Consider the following 22,483-nt stretch of genomic DNA (forward strand, 5'->3'; position numbering starts at 1 on the left):
CGTGTGTGTGTGTACTCTGGTGCTCCAGGTTCAGGCTGGAGGCTTACACTGTGATGCTGTTTCCCATCGCAGCGGGGTCTAGGTAGGTGTAGGGCAGCGCCAGGGACCGTTCCTGGATGCTCCTGGAGATCTGGGCCAGGCCACTCTGGAACACAGAGATCCTCCTCTGTGCAGGGCCTCCTCTGTGAAGTGCTCTTGGGTGGGTGAGAAGGATGTTAACCTGGCACCTCGGCCCCATATTTTAACCCACAATGATTCTGGTCTATCCGAAGACCTCCTTACCTTGAGACTTAGTCCACCCAATTCCTGTCCACCTAGGAGAGTCAGATTACCCAAGACCCCTTCCATTTGAAACATAAACCACCCATCTGTCTAGGCAAAAGACCGCCTGCCTACAAAAAACCTAAGCCACCTCAAGCCATGAGCACTTTGAAACCCAGACCACTCTAAGGTTCACCTGCTAGGAATCCACACCACCCTAAACCACTCCCAACCTTGCCCACCTAGGGGCCAGCCCACTGAGTGCATCCCCTCTTCCACTCCTCCCCACTTCTCTGGATACTGAGACCCCTTCCATCCTCATCATGATTCTGGCTTACAGTGTCCTTGGTTTCATTGCTGACTCTCCAGAAGAGCACGAGGACATGATGGGTAGCATTGGTATCAGGGAGTGAAGCCACCGGGTCTGTTTAGCCTTTGGCAGTAGGTGGAGGGAGCTGAATGGTGGTAGGAATATTGGGTATTCAGGAGCCCAATTCATACTGACCCCACCAAATTCAGTTACCACAGAGCTCCTGCTAGGCCCTCTCCTCCTATTATCCTGTTTGTCCCTCCAGGCCTGCTACTTGCTTACCTGGCCACTGTTGACAGCAGCATGTTGGGCTGAGCAGGTGAAGATGATCATGGTGAGATACTGGGTGAGGCCAGCACAGCTGTCCAGAGAAGAGGGGACCCCTAGAAAGGAGTGTGGTGAAGGGAGCTGAGCTGAGACCCAAGGGGCTGCTTCCCTGGGGAAGTGGGGTCTGGTAGGTGGAAGACCAGGATGGACACCTCACCTGAGCTCACACAACTTCGTGAAAGATTTCCTTGACCCAGGCCTGGGTCTCCAAGTCCCTACTCATTGCCCTGTCGTCAGAGTGGTAGAAGTCAACAATATCTGTTACAAAGCTGGGGATTTAGGAATACAGATAAGGTATTCCAGTAACTGAATGCTGCTCAGGGGTAACAGGTTGGAAGGGGCCAATGAGACCAGCTGCCGAAAAAAGAAGAAACTCAGGCCAAGGAAGGAAAATGGCCAAGCACACAGTGTGAACTACAAGGCTGAGTTTCAAACCTGGAAGCTGTAATCTTTACCCAGTCTGAGGGCCAAAGTTGGTCTGCAGATGTTTCTTGATTTGTTGACAAGTGTTTATCTATGAAGTTGAAACACTTGCCAGCATTTACTTATTTATTTAGACAGGGTCTCACCTCAGCCTCCTAAGTGCTGTAATTATAGGCATGCACCAGCACACCCAGCTACATGCCAGCAATTAAATATTAGATGTCTGGCTTCTCTTGAAAAATATGAAGATCGGGCAACAGTCAAGGCTGGATCCCCATTGTCTCCATCAAATAGGAGTTCACCACTTGCCAGACTCCCTGCCTACCTGTCTTTCCTTCTTGCCTACCGTCTTCCTGCTTCTGGTCCTGTGGACACTGAAGTTCCCACAATGGGAGCCAAATCAAGCCACAGGAAGGATTAGACACCAGGCCAGTCATGTCGGAACTGTCAAGTTGGGTAAAATTCCTCCACTGGTTCCATCCATCTCCAGCCAGGGAAGGGCTTAAGAAGAACGTGCAGAGCCCCTGTGAGGAAGGGTGGGCATAGGCAGGCAGCTGCTGCTAGGTGTACCTTACAGGGGTAATGGTGGGGGGACTTCAAGGGACAGGTGGGGCCTGAGCTAAACTTGAAGCAGGAAGTGTTTGGATAGGGAGAGGGAGAAGTTGGATGCCTTGTCTCTCTAACCCAGTATGTGCTCAGAAGAAAGAATGGACCAATGAAATTAACTTTAGAAAATAAAAATAAAATAAAATTATGAGAAAAAGAAACAAAACAAACAGAAAGAATGGAAAGGGAAGGTGTTTTCTGAGGGGGCTTAAGATGCTGCAGCAAAGGTGTCATTCCGTGTGGCAAGAAATGGAGTCCTGGGCAGCAGCAGCACTGTCACAAACACTAGGGAGAAGTTGTGGCACTCACATGGCCAGGCATCAGGAAGACCTGAGCCCCAGAGTGGAGGTGAGAGGTATATCCCAAGGAGGTCTCATGAGGAAGATTTAGAAAGAAAAAAAACCAAACCAAAACAAAAAAACAAAAAACTGGAAACTCAGTGAGTATCTAGGGGGCGAACAGCTAGTGCTAGGAGAGCACTTCTTGTTTGCTGAGATTTGTTCTTAGGCTGTGACATTTGATTCCAATAGCAGTCTGAGGCAGGTGCTCTTATCCCCAGGGTCAGATGAAGAGATAGGCAAGGAGAGGTTAAGAGATTTGCCCCAAGGCCACACAGCTGGGAAGAGGAAAATAAAGCAGAAAGGCACTGAGAGACAGCAGGTGTTTGGGCAAGAGATGGGGGAAGTTGGACAAATCTCCGAGGTGTGGCAGATAGTGAGAGGCTTGGAGCCCTTAGGTGCCAGGGGAGCTTCACTTCCCGATGGCTGCCCAGATCCTGAGCTCATCTTCTCAGTAGTAGTACTTGGGGTGGCCCAGGATGTCAAGGTCAGTCAGCTGGGGGGGGTAGGCACAGAGAATGGTAGGTGACAGCTGCCAGCCCTCTGGCCATCAGTTCCAGGGAGCCTTCCCACCCAGATGACATGGACTGTAATGTACAGAGAGCCCACTGCTGTAGGCTGGGGGGGTGTGATCTGGACCAATCCTCAGCCCCCTCGTGCCCCTCTGATAAACATGGGGACCCCTGAGCTGATCCATGAGCTTTCCTGGTGCAAAGAGACCAGTGTCAGCTTGACTGGTGATGTGGAAGGTGTAGCAGAAATGAATGAGCAGCTAGGGAGAGCCAGAGCCAGGAGTTAGGAGAGGAGGCCCCAGGTCTCCCACAGCTCCAGGCACAGAGATGAAGCCTCTTCCCTACCTTGAAGATGGGGTGGCACATGAGCAGCTACCACAGCAGGGACAGAGCAAAGGTCTCTGCCACAAAGTGGGCATGAAGCAGATGAGTGACCATCTCGTGTACCAGGAACTCTGAGTGTCCCGCCCAAGTCTTGGCCAGGAGCCAGTCCTCAGCTGGGTCACTGGGTAGGAAGATGGGACTATCTGGGCCAGGTGTCTGAGTGAGCTGGAGTGAGGGGACAAGGGAGGACAGGCATCAGGGAGGAAGCTGGGAGGTGTAGCCCAGCACTATGGCCATGGCCCCGAACCACACTGTTTCCTGACTGTGTGGCCTTGGGAAAATTAGCTAACTTCTCTGTGACTCAGGTTCCTTCTCAAAAAACAAAGTTGATGATAATAATCTCTCCAAGAAGTGAGTGGCTCAAGGCTTCCTCCTTTGTACCAGCTCAAAGTCATGTAGTTGTATGGGGAAGACACTGGAAGGATGGAAAGGGATGGTACAGAAACAACTCCGGGAAGGGGTTATGTTTTTAGCTGCTGGAGACATGATTGAACAGTCAAAGGCATGTATTTCAGTAAGTTTTGACACCCAGGTCAAGATGCAATTTGTTCTTGGGCTACCACAACCTTTGTATCAAGGTGGAAATCAAAGAGGAAAAACAGAAAGAGGAGGAAAAAGTCAAGCCAGGTAGGGGCTGGGGAGGATTATAGATATGATGCCTAGCACTAGGAATGGCAGCATTGCTGACACCACCCTGCTACCTGCCCAGCTGGCCAGTCCCCAGGGCCTCAGCTGCTGATCTGGAAGGTGAGGGGCAGCAGGAGCCCAGCACTGGGGTGCTGGTGTAGCAAGGTTAAGGGCACAGCCATTAATTGGGGCTTCCCATTAATGATGCTGGAGTGGAGGCCCGAGAAGATGGCATGGACCACCAGATACAGAGAGCGCTTCTGAGGGAAGGAAGAAGGAGGAAAAGGAGGGCTGAGGCAGTTCCAGGCATCGATGGAGAGGGTGAAGGAGTTACTCAAAAGCTGAAAGTATTTCACTTAGAGGAATCTTATTCTCTGAGCTAGTCATCTGGCCTCTGGATTCTGTCCCAGAGGTCCCTCCTGGTTCAAAGGAGACTTTCCACCTGAGTATGGGAGGTGCTTCTGCAGTGGCCAGGCTGTCGCAAGCATCGATTTAGGAATCGGATCCCAAGCTGGGAGCTCTAAATGGCTCCCCGGCTCCGAGGTAATAAAGACTGCAAGTGATAATGTCTTTTAAGGAGGATTATTATCACACAAGCAAAGCTATATCAGAGCGGATACCACAGTAACCACAAACAGAGTATTCTAGTCCATATCTTTAACATTAAGGCAAGTATGATGTTAAGATATATCAGGACTATACGACCTGGGTCCGTGGCTTCGAGTGCTGGGCTGTAGAGCAGAGGTTCGAGCTGCGACGTGTGATCGGTCTTCGTTCCAGCAGAGCCTTCGGCGTCAATCGGTCAAGTCGCGAGGAGTGGCGACGTGTGACGGTCAGGTCGGGTCGCGGTGGACGACGACGACTGGGTCTTGGGTTCGCTCCTTTTAAACTCTTACATCTTCTTATCACTCAGGTATGTGATTAGCACACGGTCTTAAGATTAACATATGGTCAATGACCTAACTACTATCTACTGCATGCGGGAATGACTTTTCGCTCTTTGGTTTTACTTTTGGTCTTATCTATCAATAACACTGTCAACTGGGTTTGACAGCTTAGCCTGTCAGCCTGTAGCGTCATGGCTGCTTACATGCTCATTACACAGGCCCAGCATCAATGACAGGCTGTGAAGGAAGTGAGCCCCTCTGGGGGGCCAGCCCAGGGAGCAGAGGCATCATCTCATCTCAGCGGTCCAGACTGGGGAGTGCGAAACAGGCTGGCAGTACAGCATCCTCAGTAACCACGGCAACTAGTTCATCAGCGTGGTTTTGAGCTGTGAGCCTCTGCCAATGTACGGAGGAGAGAAAAGTACAAAAAGAGGGCATCCCTACCCAGCCCTGACACCTGGGCCCTCAAAATCTCAGGACCACTCTCTTCTCTGAGTGTTGAGTAGGTGTGATTGGTCAAGAGGAATGGCTGAGAATGAAGGGGCTTCACAGGAGTGGGAGGGACAAAGGGCAGCCAGGGCTGGGTGGAAAAGACAGAGACTGGGGGATTGGGAGCTTGGACACATGGGCTCCTGAAAGTTCCAGAAGGCCAGGTAAGGGAGGCTGGCTCCCTGGCTCCCTGACCTCCAGCTCAGCCTGCAGACTGGTCTGGTGGCCCAGCAATGGGGCCAACACAGTGTCAGTGACAGGGAAGTTCTTTGGGAGGCAGCAGCAGTAGTGGATCAGGATGGGATTAAGGCCATTCAGGAACTGGAAGGTGAAGAAGGCATCCTGCTGCCAGTGCTCAAACGCATACTCTGCAGGGGGTGGACATAAGCAGCGTCACCCTGGTCCTCTTTCTCCAGCTTCACCACTGCTCTCTGACTTCCCAGCATGCCATTTTCTGAGGCTGATGGGGTGGGCCAAGTTCCCCTTCCTCCCCAACCAGACTGTGACTATCAGTGAGCGATTTCTCTGGGAAACAAGAAATCAGAGAGTTGGGATCTGCTTGGGAGTTCCTGGAAGCTTCCTCGGCCCCGTCCATTTTGGGGGGAATCCTAAGGTGCTTGCTCTGAGACTAACTAGGATGACAGAAGAATTTGAGAATAACCAGCCCAGCCCGTCCTTCCTAGGCTTCCACTCCACAGCGGTCCCTCCAATTCTCTGTCCAAACTCACCAGTCCTGTGGCCCACTCTGCAACTTTGCTATTAGGCAGTCTCAATAACAAGTTTACACCAGTTTGGAGTGTGGCACTGGTGATAGGGATGTTGAACCAAGGATTTAATGTTTATAATTTGAACCCAGAGTATACCTAAGGGGGACAAAGACATTGGAGACAGAACACCCCTAATCTTGCAAGTTTCAGTTCCGCATGTCAAGACCTCAGCTAAGGAGAGTAATTTTGACAGGAAAGACTTTTTGCTTCAGGGGATTTTTTTCTTAATTTGCTGAAGCTATTCACAGGACAGGTGTCTCTTTTGTTGTTGTTTTGTTTTGTTTTTTCAATTGTTCGACATTCCAGGCAGTTTGAATAAGTAAGAATGAAGTTGGGGGAGGGTATGATTAGCAAACTGACCTGAAAGCCCTGACTTAATATTCCCAGCTTTAGGAATTTAGCTTGCTTTGTGAAATAGAGTTGGCGGGTGTGCAGAGACGCTGAAAAAGAAGCTTTTGTGCCAAGTAGTATGTGTAACTCCTGCGTGTCTTGATGAAGAGGGAATTGTTAGAGCCTATTTTTTGACATCTTTTTTTGGAGCTCTGCTAGATGAGAATGTGGATGAACCATGAGGGAGTACACTTCAGCCCCTGCCACCTGTTTTTCCCATTTAGAAGCTACCCTGGCTGCCAGCTCTGGCTGACAGGGAATGTATTACTCAGGACAGAAATGAGTGCTACAGCCTGCTCACCCTCCCTCACACCACAGACCTGACACAGGGGACACTTGGGGTAGACAAAGGTGTGCTGGATCTCATCCCAGCTTCTCCAAGGTCACAGATTGTCCAGCAGTCTCTGCAGATTGAGCAACATGCTCCTGCAAAAAAAGAATGGCAGAGGCTGGGAAGGAATCTAGGTGCAGCCAGGGAGATAGATGCTGGGTGAGAGCCAGGCAGGCTCACAGGGAGGTGAGGTGGAACTTCTGATCCACTTCTTTGGTGACAGTAGTTCAGGTTGGGATCAAGCTCCTTGAAGTTTTCAGCATCCAGGCAGTACAGTGTCCCTGGGAAAAACTCAGTCCACCTGAACAGGCCAGAGATGGAGATGACAGTGGCTGATGGAACCCCAAGGGACTAGAAAAGGTTGCAGGGTCTGTGTCTCTGATCTGTTGTTTAGGAAACGCTTTAGGACTTGGAGCTCACAAGAGGACATAAAGGCCAGCACTTGCTGTCTTGGTGTGATCTGAGGCCCAGCTGATTTCTGAGGGCAAGAGCAGGGGAGTTGGTTTGTTTCCAGAAAACTGAGCAGACAGGTGTACAGGAGCTTCTGAGCTGCTCATCGATATTTCTGCCGCCTCTCCTTAATTTTGGCTTGGCGCTGGGTGCAGAGTGGAGGGTGGCTGTCTTGCCAGATGACTGGCTGGAGGAGGAAAGGAATGAGTGAGAAAGGGTCTTGTCTCCACTCCCTGCACTCCAATTTCTCCTCCGCCTCTCTTAGGGAGGAGGCTGCTCTGAACTGGACTGTGGACCCAGCCCCTGACCTCTTGGTCTGTTGTATCTCTTCAGGGTTAGAGAAGCCCTCACCAGGCCAGTCCTCCTAGTCCTCTGCAGCTGGATTTTGCTCCCTGCCATGCACTGACCCAACTCAATAGCCAAGGCCTTGGAAGGGGAGCATACAAGAGTTAAGAGAAAGGAGAAAGAGGGTCCGCGGCCATGGCCACGCAGCCCCAATTGGCAGCCCTTCCCCACTCCTCTTTTTTTCCACCAGCCCCTACCTCCTCTCATCACTCCATCCCCCAACAGTCTCGCCCTATCGCCGGTCTAACAGGTCCTTCCCTCCGCCATTAGTCTTCCACTAGCCCCGCCCCGAGTATGATTCTTCCCTAGCAGCTCATCTCCTTCCTCTGACCCACTTGCCAGTCTGCCTCCTCCACGTCCTCCTCCGGAAGCGTCCCCTCGAAGTCCTCCTCCTGGGGGGTGGGCGCAGGAGAAGCTTCATGTGGGTGCAGGGCAGTGGCAAGCGAGGGGGCAGTCTCAGGTGTCGCGGGCGCTCACCACTCCTTCCCGAAGTTGTCCAGTCCTAGGGCTGGGCTCTCTCTTACAGGTCCCTACCAGGCTGACACGTTGTTCCAGGTCCCCGAGCCCGGAAAGGAGCCGGTGGCCCCGCGCACCAGGTACTCGTCCATAGCTGGTTGTCAAGGGTGCTGTGAGAACCGCAGGAGAAGAGAGGCAGGGGTGGGCCTGGCCGGGGTCCTGAGCTCACAGGGAGAGGGGTTTTGAGTCTCAGTAGGGAGACAGAGAGGGGTTCTCAGAGAGCTGAGCAGCCTACCTTAGACTCCGGTGACCCTGTGCCCTTTAGAGACAGCTGCACCCAGAGAATCCCGCATCCTCGGCAGCGGAAACCTGGGCCTTCTGCGCTCGCCTTCCCCTCTCTGGACCTTAGGGGTCTAGGTCTCTGCTTAGCACAGAACACAGTCCCCGCTCCTTCAGGCGGCTCCGGGAGGCCAGTTCCCAGAGAACTGTCGCCCTTCTCTGTCTTCACCCTGTCCATGCCCAATCCTTGAGGCAGTCTTTGTGAACCGCTTGGAGTGATGGACTCCAAGTCTTGCCGTGTGGTCCACAGTCAGCCCTTGCTCAGGTCTCACGCCTTACCGCTTTCCAGTTCAGAGAGGACAGTGGCTGGAGTGTTGTTTCCCATCCTCCCGAGATAGTGAGCCAAGGCTTGTGCAAAGTACAGCATGGATGGGGTGAGCAAAGATGGGGTGGGGGAGGCTGGGAGAGGTCAGTTATGAGGAAGAAGGGAGGGGCTCTAGGCCTTGGTGGGGTGACATACGACCCCTCCCTCCAACATGCTTTTAAAAAATATATGTGTATATATATGGAATTGAACCCAGAGACTGCACTGAGCTACATCCTCACCCCCCTCCCTTTTATTAGAGGCAGAGTCCAACTAGTCACCCTCCTGCCTCAGCCTCTCAGAGTGCTGGGATTACAGGCATGTACCACCTTGGCAGCTTTAAAGAATAATTTTTTAAAAATTAAAAGCTCAGTCCATGCAAGTCAGAATAAATACAAGTTAAAGATATTTTCCAAATGGTTCTAAGAACAGTTGAGGTGCTGGCCATATGCCCAATATAATGAAGAAATATTGGGGTATAATTACTGGATTAGATATAAAGCTAGTTAACATCATACAGCAATAAACTATAGTATTTGGGGTTATCATTTTTACTGAACAGAAATCATTTGTGTTTCCATTGGAACCAAGGTATGTGAATGTCATGGAGCCTGGGACCTTTATTAATAATAAATAGCAGGGGCCAGGAATTTAGCTCAGTGATTCTGCCACCTGCCTCACAAGTGCAAGGTCCCAAGTTCGATCCTCAGTACCAATAAATAAATAAAAAATAAATAAATAAATAATAAATAAGTAGCAAAGTCAAGCAATGGTACATTTTTTTCCTAGAAAATTAAATATCATTAAAGGACAGACTTACAGACCCATTCCTCTTCTTGATGGCAGGAAGACACACATCCCTCCTTCCAGACTTTTTCCTTTCAATTTGACTTAATTTATATACTTAGCTTCTCTTAACCATAAGAGAAATCCTTTGCTGCCAGGAGGATGGTGGCTCATGCCTAAAATCCCATCACCCTGGGAAGCTGAGGTGGGAGGATCACAAGTTTGTGCCCAGTCTGGACAATTTAGCAATTTAGTGAGATCATATTTCAAAATAAAAAAATCAAATGGCTGGGGATGTAGCTCAGTGTATAGTCCTGAGTTTAGTCCCCAGGACCACAAAAGGAAGAAAGAAAGAAAGAAAGAAAGAAAGAAAGAAAGAAAGAAAGAAAGAAAGAAAGAAAGAAAGAGAAATTCTGTTTATTATTGTGTGACTTATTTTCTCCCAGTAGAACAGTATGTCATTGATATTTTTCCCATCTCAGCACATATGGACTGATGTTATTAAAACAGTGTATTAGCCAGGCATGGTGGTGCACATCTGTGATCCCAGCACTCTGGAAGCTGAGGCAGGAGGATTGCTATGAGTTGCAGGCCAGCCTCAGCTGCATAGTGAGTTCAAGGTCAGCCTGAACTACAGAGCAAGACTCTGTCTCCCCAAAACCCTACATAAATAAATAAATAAAACAGCGGTATTATTTCCACAGTAAGACTGTTTCTTTTCATTTATTTATTTTTTCCAATACTGGGGATTGAACTCAGGACCTTGTGCTTACCAGACAGGCACAGAGACACTGAGCTATACCAGTGGCCCCAAGACTTTTTCTTAATGTTTTTTAGTATATCCATCTTGATGTATATTTATATTTAATTGTTTTTTTGTTTTTGGTACTGGGGATCGAACTCAGATCCTTGTGCTTGTGAGGAAACACTGAGTTAAATCCCCAGCCCAAAGAACTAACTCTTTGTTTTTGTTTTGTTTTGGTACCTGGGATCAAACTCTGGTCCTTAGCTTGTGAGGCAGGCAGTGGAACCACTGAGCTAAATCCCCGGCCCTGATGTATATTTATATTTTATAAATTTTTTCCTAGTATAAGTATATTGCATAGAACATCACAGTAAACATTTCTTTGTGAAAATATGGACCTTTTCAGTAGGATGCCTTCTTACAGGTGATTTTGCTGGATTAATTTTTTTTTTTGAGACAGTGATTTCACTATGTTGCCCAGCCTGGTCTTAAATCTCAAGGTTCAAGCAATCCTTCTCCCTCAGCCTCCTGAGTAGCTGAGACTATAAGTGTGTACCACACTCATATGGCTTTTAAATTTTGAGACTTCCAAGGAGATTTCCTTGAAAGTTACACTGTGACAGGATCATATCAGGCTCAACAACCCTGAGTACACTTCTCTAAAACTGGTGAGGTTAAAATTCTCTTCAAATGTATTCAACACTTAAGTTTATTTTAAGAATAGTCTTTTGTGAATTTTCTGTTTTATTCTTTGCCCTTTTTCTTTTGTTTCGGTCTGGTTTTTGTGTATGTGCTGGGGACTGGGCCTCCACCTTGTGGGTGTCTATAGATGATGCATCATTGAGCTACTCTCTCGTTTCCTCCCTTATGTGTCTTGAATCCATAGTTCTTTATGTTTTAGATATTTACTCGTTGTTGGAAATAGTTTTTTCCTGGTTGCTTGCTTTTGATATTTGTGCCTGGCTACCCTTGCCTCTACGTCATCGTTTCAAACCTTAATTGTGCTAACGTCCTGCTTCCTACCCACTGCATGTCCTCTTCTGTCTCTCCTGACTTACTCCATCCTATCCAGGAGCATTGGGAAAGGAGTAAGCTGGGCTCCTGTCCTACTCCTGGAACTTTCTGTCTTCTACCCCTTCTTCCCTACTCATAATCCCCCCATTCCCAAACTGAAAGAGCTGGGGTAATAGAGGCAAGATCCTGGGACAATAGACCAGGAGCTGGTCCTCCACTTTTAGCCACCCGATCCAACCAAGGAGGGTGGTCTCTGCAGCATGACTTTGGGCCTGGATGCCCAGTGCTCCTTTGTCTATGAGGTAGTCCTCACCCTAGTCAAAGGGGACCACCACTCTGAAGAGCTAACTGAATATTCCCACTATAATAATCTCTTCATGGCTGGTCAGCCAAAAGCCCAAGGACTAGAGCTGGTGTTTTGGGGATAGGGGTGGGTAGAGGTTCACAGGGCCTGGGCACTGGGGATTGACTGTTTGGATTCTCACTGCTGAACTGCCTCAGATTCTCCAGTTTCTCCAAGAGATGATAGCTCAGAGGCAAAGACATACACTGAAACATATGCCAGTTTATTACCAGAACACCATTGTCCTCCAGCTCATCAGTTCATCCATGCAAGCATCCATCTAGTCCATCATATTCTCTCTCTTTTTCTCTGTCTCTCTCAATATTTTTTTTCCAGTATTGGGGATTGAACTCAGGACCTTGCACTTGTGAGGCAGGTGTGGCACATGAGACCTAGTCCATGGCTTCAAGAAGCTCATAGTCTAGTTAGGGAGACACAGAGATAAGCAGATGAGAGCACCACAGGATTTTAGGTATTATTTGTGTATTATTTCCTCCAGTCGACATGTACTAACTGAGAGACTGCAGGGTGCCAGGCACTTTGGCACACAGCCATGAGCCTCACCCTCCTAAGCTTACAGTCCAGTGGTAGGGGCAAGGACGGGGTGCGTGTCACCTGGAACATGCCTACAAGGAACCCACTGCAGGACAGTGGCAGGCCAGAGGAGGCACACCAGCTCACAACTGCCTGGTGTTGGAAGGCATCACTTTCTTGCACAGTCCATTGGCCTGAATTAGTCACAAGCCCCAACATAACTGAAGGATATGTGGTGAGCACAACTTCTCTGCAGTAACGTGGTTCCTACCATTCCAAGGTAAGTAAAATGGACCCTTCCACACGAAATCTGAATACTAAGGGAGGTAAATCAAGGACAAAAAAAAAATGATGAGAGCATTATAGTTCCCATCATAGTGTCTGGGAGAATGTGCACTGGTTCTTGTGCCCTGGTTACCCTGGGGTTCCTGGATTTCTGGTCTTTCCTGAATGTAGAGTCTAACTTTCATTCCTCAAAGCACTCAGTTTTGTACCCATGAATTCCTTTATTGGCTTATATGAGTAACAGATGCTTATTGGTTGAAATCGAAGAATTTTAACAGACCCAGAGCTGAGAATCACTTTTGGTACAGTCTCATTTTGAGCACTGAATTGCTCAAATGCCACCTGTAGGTCTGTGCTGCCCTTTCCAAAGCACTAGTCTATTGAGTCTGATGGTGGTACACATGCACTAGTCTATTGAGTCTGTCTGTGCATTTTGCCCATTATTTCATAAAAAATAAGTGAAACTGAAGATCTATAGCATATGTCTCATATCTGCAATATGAGACAGAGATGAAAATCACTAGGTACATTCAAAAGGGCTCATTTGCTACTTGAATGAATGCCCTTTCAGCCAGAAAAAGAGAAAAACAGAATTGAAAATTTTATATAAAATGTTGAAATTTCTTTGTTGAAGACAGAATCTAGAAGACAAGTTCTGACTAGTGATTGCATTAACATTGTCTAATTCCCTGGAAATGGAACTTGCTTTACAATTCACTTGGGGGAAGTTCTGAGGAAGCAGATGAGCACTTCCTGTCAGTGACCCTTTCTCGATGTTTTATTAATTTTAAAGCAGGGAAATAGGTCATGACCAACCTCTTGGTCAGATTAGACTGAATCACTTCTTGTGTTGCTGATCAACCTACATGATGACATCCTTTGAGTCAGGTGATTGTGAAGTCTTTAAGGGCTTGGTGATACTGTCCCATGAGGTTCTGTTGTCTGGCTTTTGTTTTTTTTTAGCAGTACAGTATCGGGCCTTGGACATGCTAGTCAAGTACTTTACCACTAGCTAACCCACCCTCTCCCTGCCAGCCCTTTCATTCTGAGACAGGATCTCACTAAATTGACCAGGCTGGCCTTGAACTTGTGAACCTCCTTCAGTCTCCCAATTGCTCTGGCTCAATTTTGATTTTGTTTCTCTGGTGTATGTATGCTTGTGCACATGTGTGGACACTGGGATGAGTTACATGGTGGCACCCATAAAAGAGGGTCCCCATAAGAGGCACCTGGTAACCTATTTTTCTGAGGAGTCCTTTTTTTCTGGATTCCAGTTAGTCTAGAGTGAAGTGGTCACAGAGGCCTATGTCATACAAAGATGTGTTCTCTGGGAATTTAGATGGAGACACTGTTCTCCATGAAAGCTGGGGTCCTGGTAAGTGTGGGCCAAATTCCAGGCCCTGGTTCCACTCCTTGATGTCCCTGGAGATCTGGGCCAGGCAGCTTTGGAAGGTGATGATGCTCCGTTGCGAGGCCTCCTCTGTGAAGTGCTCATCTGGATACATGGCCTCTGAGGACAGCCACAGGTAAGTGGACCACTGAGAGCCCATGGCCCGCCTTAGTCAGCTCTGGCCCACAGCTCCCACCCCAGTGACCTGAAGCAGCCTCCCACTGAGCTTAATCCAGGTCCCTCCCCATAAACTATCTTTTCCAAGTGAAGATAATGGGCAGGAAGCTCTTGAGAATTTTTAATTCCAAGGTTTTGTTAGTATTTTTATTGTTAACTTGTTTTTGGTTTTTTGAGGCAATGTCTCACTGTACATTCCAGGCTGGTCTTGAACTCACTCTGTAGCCTAAGTTGGCCTTAAATTCATGGTGATCCTCCTGCCTCAGCTCCCTGAATACAGAATGACAGGTGTGTGCCACCATGCTCAGCTCTCCAAGTTTTGAAGGAGCACAATCTCATATTGCCTTTGTAGTAAGGATGACTCCCTCATATCACCATATTATTTGGCTATTTTTGATGTCCAAAGCTCACATGCCCCTTGGGATGTTTCAGTGGAGTGATAGGACTCAGGTGCCTGAGGGCCCAGGAAGGAAAGAAACACCTGACCTGCCTCTATCCGGCCTGGCCTGACTGCCAGCCCCGTACTCCCTTGGTCACCAGGCTCCTTGCTCAGCATCCAGAGAGCATTAATGATGTCTCCTGTGGCACTGACTGGGGGGAGGGTGGCTATGAAACCCTCAGGCCTTGCCTGACCTTCGGAAGTGGGTGGTGGCAGCTGCATGGTGGGCAGCAGGTTGGACATCCAAACGCAGGAGTCAAACTGAAGGCTGAGAGGGCAGAATGAAGCTGAGGAGCCCACCCTCTCCCATTTGCCACCCCAGCTCTGACCGCTCCTACCTGGCCTAAACTGACAGCTGCATGCTTAGCCAAGCAGGTGAATATTATCATGGTGATGTATTGCACCAGGCCTTCCTGGGTGTCCGGTGAAGAGGGAATACCTGCTGGGAGAGCAAGGCTGGGCTGCTGGGGTCATGAGGACCTATCTGCAGAGGCCTAAGTGTAGGGCTCAAGGACAGAGGTCCTCATACCTGAGCTCTCCTATCCTAGGAAACCGTTGGAGAAGATGTCCCTCACCCAAGCCTGGAGCTCTTAGTCATCTTGGATAGATGCATCGCTGGGTAGTAGATGCCAATTATCTCAGAGATGAAGCTGCAGGGTACACCTGGGCTCGGTTCCTGCCTCCAGTGCTGATCATCTCTGGGAAGTGCCCCTGCCCACTGTCATTACACCCGGCACTCTTCCTCCCTCTCCTTCCTGCATTCCCTAGCCTGGATCCTTAGGGACAGCCCTCTCACTGTTCCGCTGCCTCCCAGATCTGCAGGCCATCATCTCGGTAGTAGTAGCCTGGGATGTCTTCAACTCCTCCGGCCTGGAGGTCTTCAGGTAGACACAGGACTGAATAGTTCAGCTGTTCCATGTTCCTCTGGATCAGCTCAGAGAAGCCTCCAATGCCAAGGCCTGTGGATTGGGAGATAGGACTCCTGGCACCAGCACCTTTCTCCAGAAGCAGGAGGTAGCACACCCAAAGGTCACTTCAACCCCTCACCCTCCCTAAGGCAGCTCTTACTCTGTCCACCACCTGCCCAGGGGCAATGAGCAGCTCTTGGGCTTGTTGATGTACAGGGTGTATCTTGTATGTGGAATCAGCAGCTATAAGAGGCAGAAGATGGCAGAGCTGGAGATGGCCCTGGACCTTCCCCAGAGAGGGATCTGCCTTATAAGTCACCCAGAAAGAGATAATAGGGATCAGTGGGAATGCCTCAGAACAGCCAGGTCTAGTCAGCATTCCAGACCAAGAGATGAGAGCTGAAATCCTCCAGCATCTTATTCTTTGCCTCCCAGGCACATTAGATACCAGATTATTTTATCAAATGAGGGTGCAATTTTAATGAGCACCATGCTTTTCTAACCCACAGGCAGGCAAAGCACCATGGGCCTGGCAGTGTGAAACTGTCCCACGGATCCCATTTCTGAGTGCCAGGCCCTGGGAGTTACAGATGGCCAGATTGAACAGCACAAAGGAGAGCCTACATCCACGGCTCAGGAGACCATTTTAATAGGGATCAGAGATCCCAGGCAGGCTGGGGAGGGGAAAGTCCTGCCCTTCTCAGAGGAGATGCAAGTCTGAGGGAGAAATGAATCTGTGTCACCTGAAGGCTCCATGGGTGCAGGGCACCTATAGAACCCACTCAGGACTCTCCCAACCCTGGAAAAAGCCTAAAAAATCCTATTGGTCTCTGAAAGCCCTGTGTCCACTTTTGCATCTGCTAGCTCCAGGTCTCCCCTGTCCTAGGATTTGGGCTTCTTCAGTAGTAGCCAATCCCATCCAATTTTCTCTAAGAAGGAAGCCTCTCTGGGGCACAGTATCCACCTTTCCTCCAGCTCAGTGCCTTCAAACAAGGGGGTCCCAGTTGCAGGAAAATGCTGCCACAGCACAATGAAGACTCTGCGTCCCAGCCTAGAATGACAGGGCCACCTTGGAGAGGTTGCTCAGAGAGGCACTGTGAGGGCCAGAGCAAGGTACAGGAGTCTGTGGACTCAGGCATAGGCAGAGCCAGTAACCTTGAAGAGCGGGCAGCAGTGGGGCAGCTGATGCAGTGTGGCCATGGTGAAGACCTCAGGTAGCAGGTGTGCATGCAGCAGGTGTGTGAGTGCCTCATGCACTGAGAACTCAGCATTATGCACCCAGGTCTTGGCCAGCAGCCAGTTCCACTTCTCATCACTGGGCAGGAAGATGGGTTGTTGGGTCCAGCGAGGGGTCTGGCTGAGCTGGAATGGGGGACCAGTGGGAGGAAAGGGAGCTGTGGGTGTCTGCAAATCATTCAGTGGGACCCTTCCCACCCCCACCCTGCCCTCTGCCCAGCAGCAGACCTGGATGGAGAGGGGCAGCAAAGGTCCTCCTGGGTGCTGGTGTACGGAGGGTCATTGGGGCTGCTGAAAACTGAGGCCTCCCATTGAAACATTGGTCTGGATCCCAGAGAGGATGCTGTGATCCACCAAGAACAGGGAGCCCTCTGTGGAAGATAGTAGGGGAGGTAGGACTGCCACCTGGCTTTCTGAAGGATGAAATTCAGGGTTGGGAGAGGAATTTGTTTTGGGAGATGGTGTTTGTGCACGTAGCACACAGTAGCTCCTTAACAATGTGAGTGCATTCTCCCTCTCCAGCAGGGCGTGACCCTGACAACACCAAGATAAGACTGTAAAGAGCCTGAACCCACAAAGCCACTTCCAGCTCAGCTTGCAGACTGGTTCCAGGGCCCAGCACTGGGGCCACCATGGCATCGGTGACGGAAGTTCTTTGGCAGTGAATGACAGCGGCCGATCAGAACAAGGTTGAAGCCATTCAGGAAATGGGAGGCCCAGAAGGAGTCCTCCTGCCAGTGTTTAAATAGGTATTCTGCAGGGGATGAGAGAACATGGGAACCAATCACCCCAGCTCCAACAGATCTCCTCCTGACTTTCACAGTGAAGTTCCCTTCTGAGCCCAAACTGGTTACCCCATATTTTCTCAGAGTAACCTCCCCTGGCCTCTCAGCTTCAGCCACTGCCCTCTCTCCAGTCAGAAAACTAGTCCCCAGCCTGCTGTTCTAAGATCTCCCTGACATTTCCCTGATGGCTCGTTCGTCTCAAATGCAACATGTCAAAACTCAAATGTGGGCTCTTCCTCCAGCTCAGGCCCCTCCCACTGCCTGGCATCCTGGGGAACAGCAACCCCATCCACCTGAGACTTACCTTGGCAGCCCCTCCTCCCCGCATCGAGTCCCATTTATTCTCCACCCTCCTTGCCTCTTGATTCAACTATGACTCAATCCCTATGGTCACTGCCTTGCTGAGGCCACCATCCTCTGCTGATCATAGCTCTCCCTCCTGTTTCCACTGTTGCGCTTTATCTACCCCACAGAGCATATTTGTCCATACTATTTCCCAGCTGGACACCAGGACATAGCCTGGCATTGCACTGAGGCAAGTCCTACTCCTCACATGGCCCACATGGTCCTGCACCACTGGGCCCTGGGCACCTCTTCTGCATCCCCTCTGACCTTCCTTCTCTTGCTTAATTTGCTCTGGCCACAGTAGCATTCTTGGTTTCCTCCAAAGGTACCCGATCCATCCGTTTTCAGAGCCTTTCTCTTTGCTACCCTCTAGCCTGAAATGCTTGTTGCCCCATGTCCCATCTTGGCACTGTTAATGCCTATTCAACCTTCTGAGAAAGCTTTTGCACACTCCTGGAGCCAATGAGCATGTCTTGCAAGTGACACTAATGATACAATTTTGAGTCTAATTAATAACCTCTGGCTTGCTTTATTGTGGGGACTGTGAACTCAAGCAGTGTTCACAGCCCCAATCCAGTGCCTGATGGACAGTAGCTCAAGAAATGTCTTTTGGATTAGGATCAGGGATCACTCCCGTTCACATCTCCTTTTGTCTCTTTGGGGAATGTAAAGTCTAGGAGGGGTAAGGACCTGCCCAGAGTCACACAATGAATTAGTGCTTGGTTTTCCAAGACTCGGGATAGCCATGGAAGCTGATGGCCAAGGGAGGAGGTCAGGAGTCCTGGCCCAAACTCCTCACCACCTTCTGGAGAACTCTGGAAGTTGAGCATCCTTTTAATCTCCCTCAGACTCCTCCAAAGCCCTTTGCAGTCCAGCAGCCCCTTGAGTTTTAGCTCTGCAAACCTGCCAAGGGATGCAAGGAGTTGGAAGGAAGCAAGAGGCCCTGGGAGACCCCTCTCCTGTTAATCACTCTAGTCTCTCCTGGGATTCTAACCCAGATAGTAAACCAGATTCCAGGGTCTGAGGTAACCACTGCCCCTAAGGTCACCAATGTCCTGTGGAAATTATCAGGAGGCAGGACTATGTGACCTGTACCACTGATGGTGGGAAGCTAACCAGGGGAAGGCAGAAACAGGGGTGATAGAACATCTGAGACCCTGGGGCAAGACAAGGTGGACATTCTCAGTCAGAACCCAGTTTCAGGGAAAACTTGATTTTCTTGATTACAGAGTGTTTGACATTGAGGTCCAGATCTTTCACAGTCTCTTCGTTCAGACAGTGAGGCCAGCCTGTGAGGTAGGTCTTTCAGCTAGAGGGTGGAACAGGCAGGTGATCAGCAAGAGGCCCCAGGGAGCCCCTGGACCAGAGTAGGGGAGTGCCCTTGGGGGTCTTGGTCAGGGCCTTCCCTGTTCTTTGAGCAAGGACCTCTCTGGGATTTGTACCTCCCCTCTGCCCACAAGACTGCAAGGGAGTTGCAAGTTTTCACAGTAAGACTTCTCCGTGATCATGATGATTAGCCCATGGTCAAGCATTTGACCAGAGCTGGGCTAATCAGAGTCTTTCTCAGGGAATTTGAGGTGGAGGCTGAATTAGAGAGGTGGTTTCTCTCTGGATAGTTGTACTATAGCACGTGAACACAGGGAATGTGAGCTATGACTGTTTCCCATTATGTGGGTTGGGAACCAGAGGAAGGTGATCTAGAGGGAAAAGCAGGGAAAGGAAGAGAAGGAAAGGGAGGGAAGAGGACAGGAGGGGACTGGAGGAGAAAGAAGGGAAGGGAAGGGAAGGGAGGGAAAAGAGAAGCACCTGGAAGGGAACTGCCTTAGTTTCTGGCCTGAGATCCGGCTACACTTCCTATATATACCTCTGTAAGTATCTCTGTCCTGCAAGCTTTCCATCTGCCTGCTAGTTGGAGTCAGTTTTTGTTCATTCAACCCCACCGTTCCTAACACTGATGCAGTTCACAGAGGGGAGGCTATCCTGAAGCTGGGGTGCTCTGTTGGTTTCAGTCCATTTTGGCAGGCATACCAGCCTCCACAGCTAGGGGAGCTACAGCTAGGGGAGCTACTCTGTCCTGGTCTAAGGCATGTCTAAATCCCATTATCAAGCCAGCCATACAGCCAAAGACCTTTGGTTAATTGGCAAAATAATGTTCCAGAAATTGAAGACCCCTAGCCTGTTTTTCTCTCATGCATTCATTCTTTGGTTCATTCAAAAATGCCACTGGGATTCAAATTTCATTTGCAAGTCAAGTACACTGCCACCAGATGGTGGACAAACCCTACCTCTCAAATTTTACAGCATGTATGAGTAACCTCGGATCTTGATAAATTGCAGATTCTGATTTATCAGGTCTGGGATGGGCCCAAGAGCTTGCATTTTCTCACTTGCTTCTGAGGGACAAGTATGCTGTGTTAGGAGGGTTTAGACTATGAACATCCAACCTCATGGCTTGCTGGGGCCACATTGAGTGAAGAATTGTTTTGGGCTGCATGTAAATATGTGATATAGTTGACATAGATAAGTAACAAAACTTCATTTATTTTTAATATTTTAACTTATTAAATTATTTTGTGAAATAATACCACAAGTCCAAGTTTAATAATGAAATAAGAAAACTTACTTTTTTGTTTGTTTGTTTGTTTTTTTGAGACAGGGTCTCACTATGTAGCCCAGGCTGGTCTCGAACTCACAGCAATCCTGCCTCAGCCTCCTGAGTGCTGGGATTACAGGCATGCGCCACCACAACCAGCACTTACATGTATTCTTAACAACAAATACCTCTCTTCACAGGCACACACATTTAGGTAGATTGAAATACTATTACTGGTAACCTCTATATTTTACTTATAATCTACACTCCAGCAATGCACAATCAAGTCATGAATAATGTTGCTAAAAATCACAAAATAGTGTTGAAAATTTACAATCTTGGGCCAGGTATATAACTCAGCAGAGCTGCACCTGCCTGGCAAGTGCAAGGGCCTGAGTTCAATCCCCAATATCGAAGAGAAAACAAGAAAAAAAGGTTTGCAAGTTTGTGGGACCACATTACTAGGTGTCCAAGACCTGGACATGAGAACAGAATGAACTGAGGATAGAACAGTAGTAACTGAACACACCTGTGCAGGAATTGGTAGTTGATCAGCTACTTTCTTAACTATTTTCTCATTTATTCCACCCAATAACCCTAAGGAGATTGGTATTCTTGGGACTTTTTTTTTTTTTTTTTTTTTTTTTGCAAAAGGAAGTAAAGATCAAAGAAATAATTAATGACTTGCCCAAGATCTTATAGTTCACTGGCCCTGGGTTGCCACAGATACCACAGACCTCAATATCTGCCCCCTCTTCTGGGGCTGTTGCTGTGACATTTAATGTAATGGCTTTCTCAGGGGTGTAATTCATGACACCAGGAACCAAATAAGCCTGTGGCTGCCTCATACCCAGACATACGCAGCAAGAGTCTGCACCCCAAGCTTCAGACAGCCAAGACCAAGATCAAGGTGTTGAAAATCCTCACCTGCATGTAGTTCCTGTTTTTGTTTTGTTTTGTTTGTTTGTTTGTTTGTTTGTTTTTTGCCTCAGGAATCCTCACCCATGGTCCCAGAACATTCACAGTTTCTTCCTTTGCCAGCACAGCCTCTCAGGCCATCTCCCTTCTGTGATCCCAAATGCTGAGCCAAGAGCAGAGAAAGAGCCAGCCCCTTCTCACTACCTGCCTGCCTCAGAAGGTGGGCTTCCTAAGGATTAAGTGGTGTATTTCTGGTTCTTCCAGAGTGATACAACAAACTGATGTGTGAAAAATCCCCACAGTAAGGAGGGGTATGGCATTCAGAGCAGTGACTTCCAAACTTAATGGGCAATCAGAGTCAAGTGAAAGACTTGTTAAAATAAAGATTGCCTCCCTCCCCCAAGGTCTGAGTCAGTAGGTTTGAGAGGCCTGAGAACTGACAATCCTAGCAGGTGCCTGGGTGATGTGGAGGGTGCGGGTCCCAGAAATACCGTTTCATAGGAAGGGTCCACACAGGGCTTTTAGTCTTTGTTGTTCCAGGGGTCCCAGGCTGCCTGTCATCCTATCATGGCCCCCTTTATCCCCCTCCTCACCGGTACATCTTTTGCTTGGCCTGCAGCCCCTCCTGGAGCTGGTTCTCCAGCATAGGGTGGTGGTCAGCCCAGGAGACCTTGGCTGTGAGGAGAGGGAGTGGGTGTGAAGGGAAGAAGAGACCTCCCTGTCCTCTAGACCTAGTCCATCTTCCCTCCATCTCTGCCACCAGAACTAGGTTCCAGGAGTCCCCGCCCTTCCCTTCTCCCACCTCCTCCTCCGCCCCAACCCAGCGGCCACAGCGGGTCTCTTCCACACTTCCCTCGTCCTTCCCCAACACCAGCACCCTTCCCCTCCCTTGTCCCTCTCGCACCCCACCCGATTCGCTCTCCCCTCACCTGAGCCCTCCCGCAGCACCAGGGTCCCCGTCCCCTCCAGGCACTCATAACAGGGGAATCGAAGCGGGGCGCCCCTCGGCCCCTCGGCTGCTCCAGCTGGAACCAGGGACAGAACCCGGGGACCGGGGGCCAGGGTCCTGAGAGGGCGGAGCAGCGCCGGGGGCGCCTTGTGCACGCGAAGCAGCAGCACTGGGCCCACGTCCTCCGGAAGGGTCACCTCGAAGTCCGCCTCCCCGGGGTGGGGGAAGGTTTGTGTGCCCGAGAGTGGTTTCTCCGCCTCCTCCACCTCTTCTCCCCGGCACCCCGCGGTAAACTTCTTGCCCAGGTGGCCTAAGGGCAGTGGGGGGCTTTCTCCCTGGGTCCCCACGATGGTGACAGACACTTTGTCCCAAGTGCCAGCCCCGCAGGCCTCCCCGGTGGACGCTCTCACCCTGAACTTGACCATGCTGCCAGCCCAGTCTGGCCGACTACTGCGCGCAGGGGTGCGGAGGGCAGCAGAACTGCTCGCTC

The 22,483-nt window shown here is 49.6% G+C and overlaps 1 protein-coding gene across 1 annotated transcript; it reads right to left on the reverse strand.

The window, feature by feature from the left end:
- Positions 1-43: 43 nt before the first annotated feature.
- Alox15b (arachidonate 15-lipoxygenase type B) lies at positions 44-22,425 on the reverse strand. Its single transcript, XM_010614927.2, is given in 20 exon segments — positions 44-104; positions 13,652-13,761; positions 14,332-14,520; positions 14,598-14,698; positions 14,789-14,875; positions 14,878-14,909; positions 15,056-15,226; positions 15,329-15,371; positions 15,374-15,410; positions 16,323-16,529; positions 16,632-16,676; positions 16,678-16,718; positions 16,721-16,772; positions 16,984-17,050; positions 17,052-17,157; positions 18,333-18,437; positions 18,721-18,842; positions 21,638-21,719; positions 21,974-22,202; positions 22,260-22,425. Coding segments are annotated over 20 exon segments (2,046 nt in total). The 5' UTR covers positions 22,419-22,425.
- Positions 22,426-22,483: the final 58 nt, after the last annotated feature.

Source organism: Fukomys damarensis, unplaced genomic scaffold, assembly GCF_012274545.1.
Source record: "Fukomys damarensis isolate Sample0158 unplaced genomic scaffold, DMR_v1.0_HiC HiC_scaffold_13, whole genome shotgun sequence".
NCBI lineage: Eukaryota > Metazoa > Chordata > Mammalia > Rodentia > Bathyergidae > Fukomys > Fukomys damarensis.